Source organism: Condylostylus longicornis, unplaced genomic scaffold, assembly GCF_029603195.1.
Source record: "Condylostylus longicornis isolate FDR11 unplaced genomic scaffold, ASM2960319v2 ptg000055l, whole genome shotgun sequence".
Classification (NCBI taxonomy): domain Eukaryota; kingdom Metazoa; phylum Arthropoda; class Insecta; order Diptera; family Dolichopodidae; genus Condylostylus; species Condylostylus longicornis.
The window spans coordinates 8,924,575-8,938,986 of record NW_026578024.1 but is presented as its reverse complement, the minus strand read 5'-3'; the positions used below and the strand labels follow the sequence as shown (position 1 = coordinate 8,938,986).

The 14,412-nt window shown below is 24.4% G+C and overlaps 1 protein-coding gene across 1 annotated transcript in view; it reads right to left on the bottom strand.

Annotated features, from left to right (window-relative positions):
• LOC129611986 (probable serine/threonine-protein kinase DDB_G0282963) overlaps nucleotides 1-6,459 on the bottom strand; it is a 106,531-nt gene extending 100,072 nt beyond the window's left edge. Inside the window, exons 1-2 of the mRNA XM_055525424.1 lie at nucleotides 6,394-6,459; nucleotides 4,866-5,085 (exon numbers count right to left, since the gene is read on the bottom strand). Of these exons, the coding sequence (XP_055381399.1) occupies nucleotides 4,866-5,085; nucleotides 6,394-6,459 (286 nt within the window). The remainder of the gene's footprint in view (nucleotides 1-4,865; nucleotides 5,086-6,393) is intronic.
• Between the last annotated feature and the right edge of the window lie 7,953 nt (nucleotides 6,460-14,412).

Sequence of the window (14,412 nt, the reverse complement as noted above, 5' to 3'; positions counted from 1 at the left end):
TTTGATTTTTAACTTTTATTTTTTTATTTTTACATTAAAATGATAAAAAGTTCAATTATATATAGGTATCTTTTTTATTGTGAATAAAGGAGGATATTTTAAAGTTTTATTATAACAAAACTTATACGTTATTTTGTGAACTATAAATTTCAAATAAATAAATTAAAATTAAAAGATTGTGAATTTATGATGGTCAGTTGAATAAGAAATTTTGTTTCAAATTCAGTTGAAGCACTGTTTTTAAGAAGTATATTCAAATTTTTAGATAAGATTTGTATTAAAGTTTTTTTTTATTAAGAAACTCCATTCAATATAGTTTTTAAGGGGCATTTTGAATTTTATAATACGTGTGTATGGCTTTCTATACTACAAATGTAAGGTATGTACATATTTGTGGTTTATTTTAAATTTTAAGTTTTATAAAAAAAAATTCAGATGTATTTTAAAGATTTCTAATATTTTTGTTAAATTTGAAAGGATACAAGTATATTAAAGGAATGCTATATTTTAATATAGTAAAACTGCAAATGCAGTTGTAACTGTAAGGAATGATTTAATTATAATTACACAGACCTAGTGAAATTTGCATATAATATCATATTTAACGTGAAATATGAAAAATAGTAGTTAAAACTGCGGAATAAATAATTTAATTGGAGAGAAATATGAAGTAAATATTATGCCTATAATATAAGAGGTCTAAATTTTGAAAGAAATAATTGCTACTATGCATTTTTAAGTGATTTTGTAAAATTTATTCAAACATTGTTTATTGATTATTAAATATTTGAAAATGAATGATAAAACTAAATGAGTCTTAAAGGGTGATGTCCTCTCGAGACAAAGTTCGGTACATAGATTGCGCGTTATACTAGCAAAGAAAATCTGCTTTTTATTATATTGCAACAAAAATTCCATAATTCCAATTTATTTATTTGACATTTTTCTTTTATTTTTCAATATTTTAGAATTTTTAAAATTTATAAAAGATGAAGGCAATGAAAATGTTTTTAAATTTTTTGGAATTTTTTCAATACCAAATTTAAAAGTTTGAAATCCGTACCCTAATATCACTTGGAATACTCGTTTTATATCAATTATGTAATTTTAATTTTCAATATTTTTTGTGTACATTACTTTATAAGTAGATATATGCATGTACATAAAACTTTTTACAAATAATGCTCGAATTCATTAAAATTGAAAATTTTCCAATACTTCAAAATTTGTTGCATATTTTGAGGCGATAATTTGTATTGACAATTTTTTGGTTTTATTTTGTTTTTGGTCCTTAAAACTCAAGTACTATCGAAAATATTGTAATTTTGTTTTCAATATTTTTTTATTTTTTTTTGTTTTTTTTTTTTTTTTATTTTCCTTGTCCTTAAACAGTATATAACAGCACTATTATAAAATTGAATCCATAATTAAGTACCACTTGCCAGTTTTTATATTTTATGATATAATTTATGTACACTTTTATGACGTCAAAACTTTTAGATGAAAAATTTTTCCTATACCAAAAAAAAAAAAATAAAGTAAAACAAAAAAAAATGCAAAAAAAGAAAAATTCAAAATAAAATGAGAAGGAAAAAAACAATATAAAATTTATCCTCATGAAATTTCCATTAAATAAACTTCCCATCATTATAAATAAAAATAAAAGTAAAGCATACGCTAAAACAAAAACAAAAAAAAAAATAACATGGCAAATTCATTATTAAAAACCATTTTGAGGGCATTTTCATTATTATTACTTTCAAAATTGTTTCATATCATTATACATACATATATATATATATATATATATATATATTTAAATTATAAATGTGTATATGTGTAGATACAGTGTAAAAATGTTTATTACATTTATAATGTACATGTGTAAGTTGATATTTAAATAGTGTATATGGGTGTGAATAATGAGCGAGAGAGAGAGAGAGAGAGATAAAAAAAATTACAGTTGCGGTAACATATTTTAAGGATACATTTGAAAAACTTGGAAAACAAAAACAAGAAAACAAAAATGAGTAATTATTAATTGCAATGAGCGTAATGAGTTCATCATATATAGAAAATATTTTGCACAAAAAATGTTTTTTGAGTATTCAAACTTTTCTGTACTCTCGGATAGTATAGAGAGAATTTATGGTGAGCAGAGTGTAGTTAATTTTTGATGTTCTCGACCTCACTGATTGTTTTAGGAAAAATACAATTTGTAATTTGGTTTTGGATTCTCAACGTAAGACAGCATTTTTTATATTTTAATACAGAGGAGATTTTTTAACTTCTGATTTTGAAATTTTTCAGAAAACACAGAAAAATTGTGAATTTCTAAATAATTTTTTTTAAATTTAAATACTCAAATTTTGGTAAAACCATGTTCAAGTGATCGAATCGAAAAGCTTAGCTTTTGGTCAATTTTTCCGCACAGTTTTAGGTGTTAATAAGTGATTTCACTAACCTGCTAAAAAAAGTTTCTAAAGGCTTAAAATCATTTCTGTTATCCGTGGAAATTACGTGATAAGCTTAAAAAATGAAATTAGCAGCTCATCGAATACATTTTTTGTTGATATTTTTTAAATTTTCATAGTTTGTGAATGTTGTTCAGACGTCAGCTTCTCCATATAGAAATGGTGGAAAAAATAACATGAATTTAACTAACTCATTAAGGTTGTTAGAATTCCAACTTAATTTTCTTATTTTATCTATGTAATATTGTGCAACAATGCGTGTAGGTTACTGTCACACAAAAATTTTTTTATAAACAAATAAAAAGGGAATTGAAAAACGAGAAAATTACTCAATCTCGTCCTTACATATTTTTCCATATTTTTTTTTAATATTGAAATTAATGTTTGTTTACCATAGTGTTCAAAATTATCTGTTATTTTTATGGTAAATTTTATTTATTTACGTCAAAAAATGATTTATTTTCGTTCATTTCTAATATCGTAATTCTGTGAATTTAATAGTAATGATATTATAAATGGAATATTAATATTAAATTATGTTTAAAATCTATGTAATAATAATAATCTTTAAAATTTTTTTGTAAAAAAAAAAACAAAAAGGATATTTTCATAAAGTTATTGCAATAACCTTTAACTATGTTGTTATAAAAATAAATAGGTAAAAGCATCATTAATATTCTTTATTATACATTATATAGATGTTGGTATATACTTTAATAAGTGTATATAATATGTAAACAAATACGTGTAATAGTAGATATTATTATATAATACATTATAATCAATATAACTATCAAGATCATTATTATTAATGTAAAGAGACTATATGTATACGTGCTATATAATAACACTAACCATCATCGATTGCAATTTTCTTAATTGAAATTTCATAAAATAATTCATTATTAAATGAATATTACAACGACAATATTGACGTTATAACAATCTCCCTACCAGATTATTTTTTTTTGTATTGTATTTTGTTTCTGTTATTATTGTTTATATAAAATAAGAAAGGACAACAACAATAGCAATATTATGCTATCAAACATAAAATGAAAAGTATATATGTAGATATAGATATTGTATTTTATAAGTATGTACACAGTTTGTATAATAAATACGTAATCAGTTCAAATTTGATATAACATTAGAGATGAAATGTTTTACGGATTCTGCGTGCTTTAATATATTTGTGTTACTGTTGGCCGGATCCGCTTAGATTGCCTCCTTATGACAGTAGTCTTCAGCTTTTGTCGTAGGATAGCTTCCGATATAGTTTTCATTCATCAACTTGTTGTGAATAACGTGATTAACCGCGGATACTGGGGTTAAATTACCTTAGTAGTTTAAGGTCGATTGACCGTTTTAACATTCCGCGTCATAGTACGGACTTAGGGATGCGCGAACCAGTGACGGGTATGTTGTGCTAAACTAACTTGCACCCGTCTGTTTTTTGTGTGAGCATAAGTAAGACGAGGCTTAAGACTAAACTATACAGTAGTATTGATTTTGTTTAATTTTTTTTCTAGTTTATGTGACGTTTTCTAATAATTCGCCGTACAGTAGTCGTATACGTTTGGTTTTAGCTGTTTAAATTTATAATTTTCTTATATTAAATTATGACTACTAATTTTATTTTTTCCTCCTCACTTCCTTTCTCTTTTCTTTCCATCTATCAAATGATGACGCTTTTTAGTTATAGTTACTGATAGAGACGTTCGTGATAGCCAAATGATATTTGCTTTGCTATACTCAAATGATTGTACTAAGCAATCGTCTGACATAAACAATTTGTACTTGAAGTTAGTAAACTGAGGAAATGACTTGGAATGAGAACTCATTGGTGAGATCTTAAAGAATTCGATTTGTTACAAAATTTTTAAAAAATATTAAACAGTAGTTTGAAAAGTCCATTATAAATACACTATTTAAGAAATTAACGAAATAATTCATTTTATTATTGAATGCTACTAACTTAAATTACAAAAGCAGTCAGTAATTAAGTGAAAAGAAATCAGTAACCAATCGTTTTAAAAATATTTTTATGGTATGGCATGGAATCTAAATAATATGCAGCAATTTGCTCTACGAGTACATTTTCACTAGCGAATATTTTGCCGATGAGATCAATATGGGATCAACGACATTTTTATTATTTAGGTACATATTTGTGAATTTATGGATAACCTGCTTAATGTGTTTTCATAATAATGTACTAAAGTTCATACACAGGTATACTTTGGGTTTTGCTGTTTTTCTCTTGTATACTTTTGCAACTTTTCTTATTCTTTTCAATAATTCATTTTTTTGTTTGGTTTTGTTTTTTTTTTTTCTCATGTTTTATTTTATATATATATATATATTATGAAAATAAATTATTTTATTTACCTGCAGCTTGTAGTGACCCTAAAACATCAGCTAAAATTTCTGGATCCGGGTAACCAGATATTGTTAAAGCAGTATGATCCAATGAATTTGGTGTATCAGGTGCTTGAACAGCTTCACGTAATTGTAATGTTACTGATCCTTCAGCACCCATAGAGGCACTACACATTAATACACGCGGTGGTGCAATTCCTGTTAATGGCAAATGAAGGCCATTTTGTACCTATAATAAAAAATACAAGAAAAAAAAAAGAAAAGAAAAAGCAAAAAAAAAAAGAAAATGTTAAACAACAACAACAACACAAACAAAAAAATTTAATTTACTAAAATAAAATTTCAAATATACAAGGACAACAAAAGGTAGAAATTGGTTTTTCATTTTTTTTTTTTGTCCTTTGTTTTTTGATTGTTTTTTTCTTTTGATTTTGTTGTTTTTAGTTGAAGCAAAATTATGAGAAAATGTAAAACATCCGATAATCTTGTACAAAAGAGAGAAAAAAGAGACATAAAATAAAAAATTATGATTATAAAATCAGTAAAGTATTGAACAGAGGACATGAAAAAATTTTCCAAATTGAGGTTAAAATTGCAAAAAAGCAAAGTAAAAGAAGAAAGAGAAAGGAGAGCAAACAATGAAAACGATGGGAAACTCTGACAACAAAAAATATTTTTGACTTCAATTTAATTAAGAGATTTAAAATTACAATAACAAAAAAAAGGAACCTAAAATTTATGTTGATAATGGGTGGGGTTTCGAGATTTGTGGTAGAGCAAATAATCGATTTAATTTTGTTTTATTATTTAAACAAAATTTAGAAAACAATAAGCATTCTAATAATTTTCAATAGAATGTTATTATTTTGGTTTAATAAAGTTGAATTTTCTCATAATTAATATAAAGGAAATAAGGATATTTTATGTAACCTTTCAAGAGTGCATTTTGCAATTATGCAATAAATTGGAATGAAATCATTTTTGAATAAATAAAATTTATAAAATCAATATTAAGATTTTAATTTAGATATAATAGATTTCAAATGGTTGAAATTTTATAAATTTAAATTCATTTCTATTGGTTTTATTGCTATTGAAATGCAATAGATTTCTTGATTAGATTGGTTATTAAATGCTGCAGTAATGAAATTTTTCAAAGCAAATAATTAATTAATATTGAAATGCCATTATCAACATTTTATAATAATTTTATGTTATATGAATTAGTGGAGAATAAACTACACTTAAGAGAAGTAGCATTAGATTTTGCTCGCAATTCATTTACAGTATTATTTTCGAATATAAGTTTAAAGAAAGTAACTTTTCCAAATTCATTCGAAATAATCTTTAGAGATAGTTAAAACATCAAGTTCAGTTTCATTACCATTGAGTACAATAATTATAAATAGACGAAGTCCGTATAACAGAGAACGTTCTGCATGCTTTCAGATATGCATATTTTAATCAGAGGGTTTAGAACATTTGATGATTTTTTCTTAAAAATATTCTTACTCTTTTATATTCTATATTATGTTACCTTTGAAAAAGTTATGGGACTGTCCAAAGCCACTTGATCGGTTTGGTAAACGAAGCCGGGTGACATTCTGGTGGGTACCAGGATATATGGAATTAGAGCAGAATGAAATGGCAGACGTGTTGGTGAGAAGATGAGCTAGTTCATTCTTTATCGGGTCAGAGCTCTTCTGCGAAATCGAATAGCACAGTACAAGGAGAACTAAGGAAGATGATGGAACGGACCCGATCGGAACGACGAAAGACTTGTGCGAGACTTTAACAATATAAATCTCTTTTGGGTTATTGTAACTAGAAATGTTTTCAATAGATTATTTGAATAGATTCTAACCAAGAGAGAATGCTCACGGATATCTTGCCGGACCACTTCTGATTGCGCTTACAGGTTTAGTTGGGAGATAGACTAAGCTTCTTCTGGGAGGGCGTCAAGATAATTCTATAATTTGCTCGAATTCATCAGGGCGATGGAAGGTGTATTGTGGGTTATGATTAGCAGTTAGGCTTAACAGATGAATAGGGATCACGGTTCATTAGCAATCTAATTAAAGATAATATAGGCTCGTTAAATCTTCCATAATTTGTTCAAGAAATTTTCATTAAAAGAGTGTAATACAGACCTAAATGGTCTGAATTGAAGACATTCTGCTAAAGGGACTTGGGAAAATTTTGTACAGGATTTATTGTATTTATGTAATATTTTATGTTTGGTGGTCATAGTGTAAACCATGTAACATTTAAAATGTAATTATTTTTTAGTTTAATCAAGATTGTTTTAGTTTCTACTCATGTAAACAAAAATGTATTTACTTTTACATCTTCAATATTACAAATAGTTTTCACAATAACTTTTCAAGTATATAAAAGAAAAATAATTCGAGTGTTTTTTTTTTGTTCCAATTCTTCATGACGTTATCGTTTTCGAAGATACTTGATAAAAGTATAAAAAAATATACTCGTAAAAAAATTATTAATGCTAGAGTGTATATAGAAAAAGAAAATTTATAAAATCTTCTTTTAAGCGTCTACACAGCTACACCTTAGTGTAGACAAGTAATTATTGTCTTCTATGTACAGAAATGTAAACATTATATAATTAATAGTTTGCGAGCATATTTGTATGTGTACGAGTATATACATACATTATAAAAGAAAGTGTTGTTAAAATGCTCTTCTTATATAAGAAACTGTTTCTTTTGTTGTCAAAATCATACACATCCGATTATTGTTTTCTTGATCCTTTCACTTCCGATTTTTCTTTATTATTTCAATTTCTTGTTCTGTTGTTCTATAGCTCTCGTATCAATGAATGATTTCATCTACACATACATATGTAGGTATTTGTGTACAATATAAACACTATATAGTATTTTTACCAAAAGTCTTTTATAAATTGCTGATGATGACGATATTGATGGTGTTAAAAAATATGATGAAGATGATATTAGTGATGAATAATGATGGAATAGATAAAAGTTTCTTAATACTTCTATGTTTTTCCCTCTCTCTCTTCGTGTACAATATAAATAGATTGTTATTTTATATTTTAACATTTTTGTTTTTTTTTTTTTTGTTATTGAACAATTTATTTTAGTGTGCAAGTTTATATATATATAGAGAGATGAGAGATGGTTTAAATGAGCAATGTTTGATCATGTGAAATGAATTGTTCAAAGAGCGCGTCAACATCAGAAATATGGTATATTTGTTTTTTATCATAGAATATAAGTTGTTTTGTAAATTTGTATACTTAGTTTATTTACATATATGAATAACGTTAGTCGCAGGACAACGCGTTTAGGATTAAGTGGAAGTGTTTTATGTTTATAATAAATAATGTTGACTGTAATATAAGAAGTTGCCTATCAAATATTTTTATCTCTTCAAAATATTTTTAAAATTAAGAAACAAAATTAATTTTATTAATTTTAAGACTCTTAATTTTATTATTTTTATATTTAACACTGTAAATTAGTATGAGCAATGAACAATTTTAAATTAAAGACCTATATTAGAGGGGCTTTATTAATAGCGTTAAATATTACGCTTAAGTTAAAATAGTCATCTCATTGCATGAAATACTAAAAGATGGCGCCTGAAATTTATACAATTTTGTAAATCTTTACATTTTGAAAACAATCCAAAATCTTCCATTCTCTTATTGTTTTGAGTTTCTCACAATATTTCATATTTTTTTGGATTTACTATATTGGACACCTTGTACTAAAATACATAAGCAAAATGTTTTTGTTTTTATACTTTATATCCCGCGTTATATGTAGTAAATATTAGTTTAACTATATTGAAAAGTTAGCAAAAGCAGGAAAACAAAACAAACGAAAAAAGAAAATTTGATCTTTCAACAAAAATATGAAGTGGTTTTTCCTTTGTATGGGAAAAAAAATAAATTGAAGACAAGGCAACGAACGTACTGTTTTTTTTTGACTATTTTTTTTATTCACATTTTTTTTTTTTTATTGTTTTATTTTAAGCATTAAAAATCAACATATACGCTCACTTTTTATATTCATACAAGCGTACATTTATGGTATGTTCATCAAGAATTTGTGCTTCTGGAAATAGTTAAATGTTCAAAGGGAAAATCCTTTTTGATTTTTTTTTTGTGTGCGAATTGTACCAAAAATAAGCATTGTCGTCAATAATATTCTTTTGATGAAATCTTTAATGTGAAATGAAGTTTTCAATTTTTTTTATGTGTATTGAAAATTGTAATTTTCTTAAAAATTTTTTTTTTTTTGGAAATTTTGAAAAAATTTTTTTTTTAAATTCATCATTTTGCACATTTTGGAAATAGTACCTTCAAGTTCATATTAAGGTGATGCAGTTTTGGTGTATAATTCTGAAATCATTTAATTTAAGTTAAAAATGGTGTCACCTGATTATGAAATTGAAGATTATTTATGTAGAATTCTAGATGTGGTGTAATACACTAACAATATGTGCTCTAATCTGGAATAATTTCTGGAATTCTCAGAATCGAAAAATTTAGACAGAATTGGGTAGGATTAACAAAAATTAAGAGAAAATGTTTTCCTTTTTCCGTTTTTATGACCTTATTATTGTTGCTCTTCCTGGAATACCGTATGAGTGATTTTCAAGAAAACTGATGTCCTTTTGCTTTTTACCTTGTATTATGTTAACCCATTTTAAAATCAATTTAATTATTTTCTCGTTGCGGCTAATCGCGGAGATAAAAGATTTTATTATAATTCAAGAAACATTTAAATTGACAATTAAAATTTTTGGTTACTCGACAAATAAGATGTAAAAAAGAAATTACTTTGGAAATACCGGTGAGTCTCAGGAATTCCTTGTAAACTCCGAATAAATCATAACTGTCAATAATTTACAATTGAATTCATAAACATTTTTCAAATATTTTGAATTAAAAATTTTAATTACTCGATACGTTTTTTCTCTAAAACCTATGGTAGCAAATATTTCACCTTCACTTAAGTGTTATGCCTCAAATTTTAATTTAACAAAAAAAAATTTTTCTTATTAAAATTTTTCATTATAAATTATAGCTAGATTAACTGCTTTAAATGCAACTTCTATGAATTTGGAAAATGAAAATATTTCTTTAAATTTAAATTGTCTTTACTTTTATATATAGCCTACTATATTATGTACATACATACAAATATGTACTTAATATATTTTCTTTTGATTATTATGCAATCTTATAAATTTTCATTTCGCGTATAACACGTAAAACGCTCATATATTCTCGTTGAACATTTGCATTGTATATTGCTATATAGGATAAAGATTTTAAAGTGAATGCAATCCTCTTTTTATGTTTCAATTTCATACATATATACATATACATATATAATAATAATATGCATTTTGAGTACATAAATGTAAATTAAAATATTCGCATATATTAGCTTTAATATATTAAAATGTATACATCTACATATATGTATATATATATATATACAAACATATTATTTATATCCTTGAATAATAATTTATAGCACTATTTATTTACAGAGATTTATTTAAAATGCATACACGTATGCACAAAGATATACGAATATTTTACGTGCAATGTATGAATGCATATATACGATATAATATGAAGATGAAAATATAAATAATATTATAATTTTTCTTTTCTTTTCCGATTTTTCAACTTAAATAAGGATTAAGATTTATTAAACGTGTACGTATTGTAAAACATTGTGGAAATTTTTTTTTATTTTTTTTTGTTTTTGATAGTTTGCATTATAATAATGTAGTTGAATTTTATTGTTTCATCCTCTTTATATGGAAAATATAAAAGTAAGATATAATATCGTAGAAATAATAAAATACATATGTATGTGCACATAATACCGTAGTATATAGGGATGTTGAAATTGAGATATGAAAGCGGAAAAAATAAATAATAAAAAAAAATAAAAATTAAATAAGATTTTTGCATTCTGTGGCTCCTGTAGTCACCGTTCCTTCAATTTCACTTATTCTTCTTATAATAAAATGAACTGAAAGGCGGTTCGGATCTTAAATTCGTATTGTGGTTGACTGCTTTAAAAAGTTTTATAACATGCAAATATACTTTGAAAAATAATATATCAATTGTTTTTTTCTTTTTGTTATTTTTCATTTTTCTCATTATACAATTCAAAAAAAGTAAAAGTTGATTTATACTCGTATATAACAGTTATTCACATTCATTATTTGAATCAGTTTGTGATACAATGTTAAATTTCTTGAGGAGACTTAATAGATTTATTGTTTTTGAAAAAATAATGGAATAAGTGAATAAAAGAAACATCAATTCCTATCTTAGTTTTGATTAAAATTTTAAATTTTTTTAGTAAATTAAAGTTTTACAACAATTTGTTCTAGAATATTTAGTATCGGAATATCATATGAAAAAGAGTCGTGAATTCGGGCTAAATCACAAAAAAGTACCTTGATTTGATTAGCAATTTACACATACTTGATGAAAAAAATTTATTATAAAATGACAAAATTTCAACAACAATTGAAAATTTTACAATAAAGTACAAAGAAAGTCTACAGGTATTGTATTATTCTTCAGAGAATGTTTCCTAGATGTATAATTACATAAAAAAGTATTGCCGCCATTGAAACCTACTGTAGATACCTTGGTAGTTTACTATAGGCATCTTGATAACAACCACGTCAAGATCAAAATTTTTCATAATTGAAGTTATTGTTACAAAGAAATATCATAAGTAGATGCAAATTATGTGAATTGTCATGAAAATTCAAAAGTGAAGCTTAGATTTAAGAAGAGAAGTGAACTATTTTATAAAATAGAGCTTTGATTAACTTTACTTTTTATAATCAGAATGTCATTATAATTTTTGAGTTCTATTCTGATTATAATTTTAGTTAAAGTCAAAATAAAAATATTATTCAACTTTTATAAATGCATCTCTGCTTTATTTCGTAAATTCCCCTATAATTAATCAATTATTTTCTTAAACATTATCAATCTTCAACAATTTAGAGTTTATTAGAGTTGACATGAAAGCGAAAAATATTGAAAAATATAATCATTGAATAAGGTAGACAGGCGACATGGATTAGTTGTAGCAGTTATCTTGGTTAGCACTGGAGTGACGTTGAGTCACCCAGGTATAATATGAATCCCTGTAGAAAACAATTAATATTGCGGGAGTATTCGCTAACGGTGTTAGAAGTGTTGATTCCGATTATGGAGAATATTATAATAGACGAGGAGATTTTTAGAACATTTTGTCTAACGAAATTTGAATTGAGAAGGGTAGAGTCGGATTTCAGGAATTCATTCGAATATTTATTATAGTTCAATAATTATTGCATCAGTTTTCAGATATGACCATAGTGTACAATGGTATAAAATCTTATATTATTATTCAAGAATTTATATACATAATCCTTTTTTCTATCATATTACAATTACCATAAACTCAGAATAGTTCTAGTAGCCGAGGGTGTAACTAATGTATCCTTATACATAAGTTTTATTAGATGGGAAAAAATAAATTAATAAAATTTTGATTTTTCAATATTTTAATATTTATGCAATCATATTTGCCATAATTTCCAGTAATAATTTTTTTTTTTAATTTTAATAAAGCAATTTAAGTTGATAATTAAATTTTCTTATTTCGGTTTTTAATATTGCCTTAAAAAGTTTCAAGGCAATCTCAAGTCATTCATCAGTCAGTCGATCAAGTCTCATGTCATTTAATCGATTTTCTTTCTGTGTTTATCGTGTATTTTACGCATCCAATAATGTGATAATAATTTTTATAAAAAAAAAAGAAAATTTCAAAAAATTTAATATTAAATTTTATTTTGTGAATAAAATATGTGATCGAAAAAGAGAGACGAGGTGAACAAAAAAAAAATATGTTCATTTAATGAAAAATCAATAATAATTTTCATAATATATGTATGTATAATATATGTAGCTCTTCATGAATATTAATTGAAAAATTTTTTAAATCAAAAATATTTTATTGCATATTTATTGAAAATTGGAAATTTTGGTTTTTACACACGTACATAGCCACATGTACAGAGTTATAATTTTTTTTTTTTTTTAAATAAATTTTAAAATTAAATTAAATAAATTAAAAAATTTTTTTCAATTTTATTCTGATTTTTCGTGTTTGTTGAAACTACGAGAGATAAAATATTTTGCTGTAGCAATTTATCTCAATTGGTATGGCTCTTATCATCTTTATAAATTATTATTAAGTGTTGAAAAGTATATTGAAAATTAATCATGTTCTTCAATATTATTATTGGGTCTGTTAATAAAATTAATATAAAATTAATATTCCAAAGAATACGCCCACAAAGAAATGTACTTAAAATTTAGAGCAAGTGAATTAAATTAGAGTTTAGATTTATTAAATTAGAGATTTAATAAAATTAGGAGAAACAAGAGAGAAAACATTTTTTAATTTAATTTTTTAATATTTTTAGATTTCAGGTCGGTTTTTTATCTAAAATTGTGTGTGATATTTGTAGCCACTTTAATTGAAGACAGAAAAAAATTAGATAAAACAAGGCAAATTATCTTTAGCATAATTAGTTCTCGAACAATGAAAATAGAAGTCAGAACATATTGAAAAGATCAGAGCTTTAAGAATTTTGTTAACTAAATATTTGAACTCAAAATCATACACACAAAATATGATTCGTTTAATGAAATTTTGAAATAGATAATCCTGCGGAAAGAGCTATTATTAATTCTAAATATTTATTATGGTAAAAAGTTTCATTTCACTTAAGGAAATTCTCAATGAATTTTGAAAATATTTAAAAATTTTCCATTGAAATATTAACAATTTCATTTCTCAAACTCATATAATTTCAATTCTTTATAATGAAGACCAATTAAATTAAGAAAATTGTATATAAGACTCAAAGTATATAGACTGAATAAAAAATTATATGATTTTTCATTATTATTTTCTTGTAATATTCTTCAACAAAATTCGAATTAGATTTTCTATATTAAAAAAAAACAAATTTAGTTTATATCCAATTTTAAAAATTACAACAAAAAGAAAAAATAAAGAAGCCTTGGCAACATATTTTATTAAATAAAAATTTTATATTAAATTTTTATCTCAATTTTTTCCTCCTTAACTTTCTTAAAACTTAAGTAATAAAATTCTTTACGAGTTTTTTAATATAAAAACCTTAAATTTTTTTTTTCGAGGCGCACATTATTTTTCTATTTTTTTAATTTTTTTTTTGTAGCTCTATTGTATTGAACCAATTAATCAATAGAAGATTCTAGAATAATGATTGTATTGACAGCTAATATAATTATATTTGATGAAAAATTTCCTAACACACATAAATACATATAAGAAAATGACCCAATAACCTTAGAAAAACTCAAAATATGCAATATAATTTAATTTTATTTCTTTAAAAAAAAAAATCTTCATTTTCTTATTGCATTGTTAAAAATATCATAAATTCAAATGTCCTATTTTAAATAGACCGAAAGAAAACA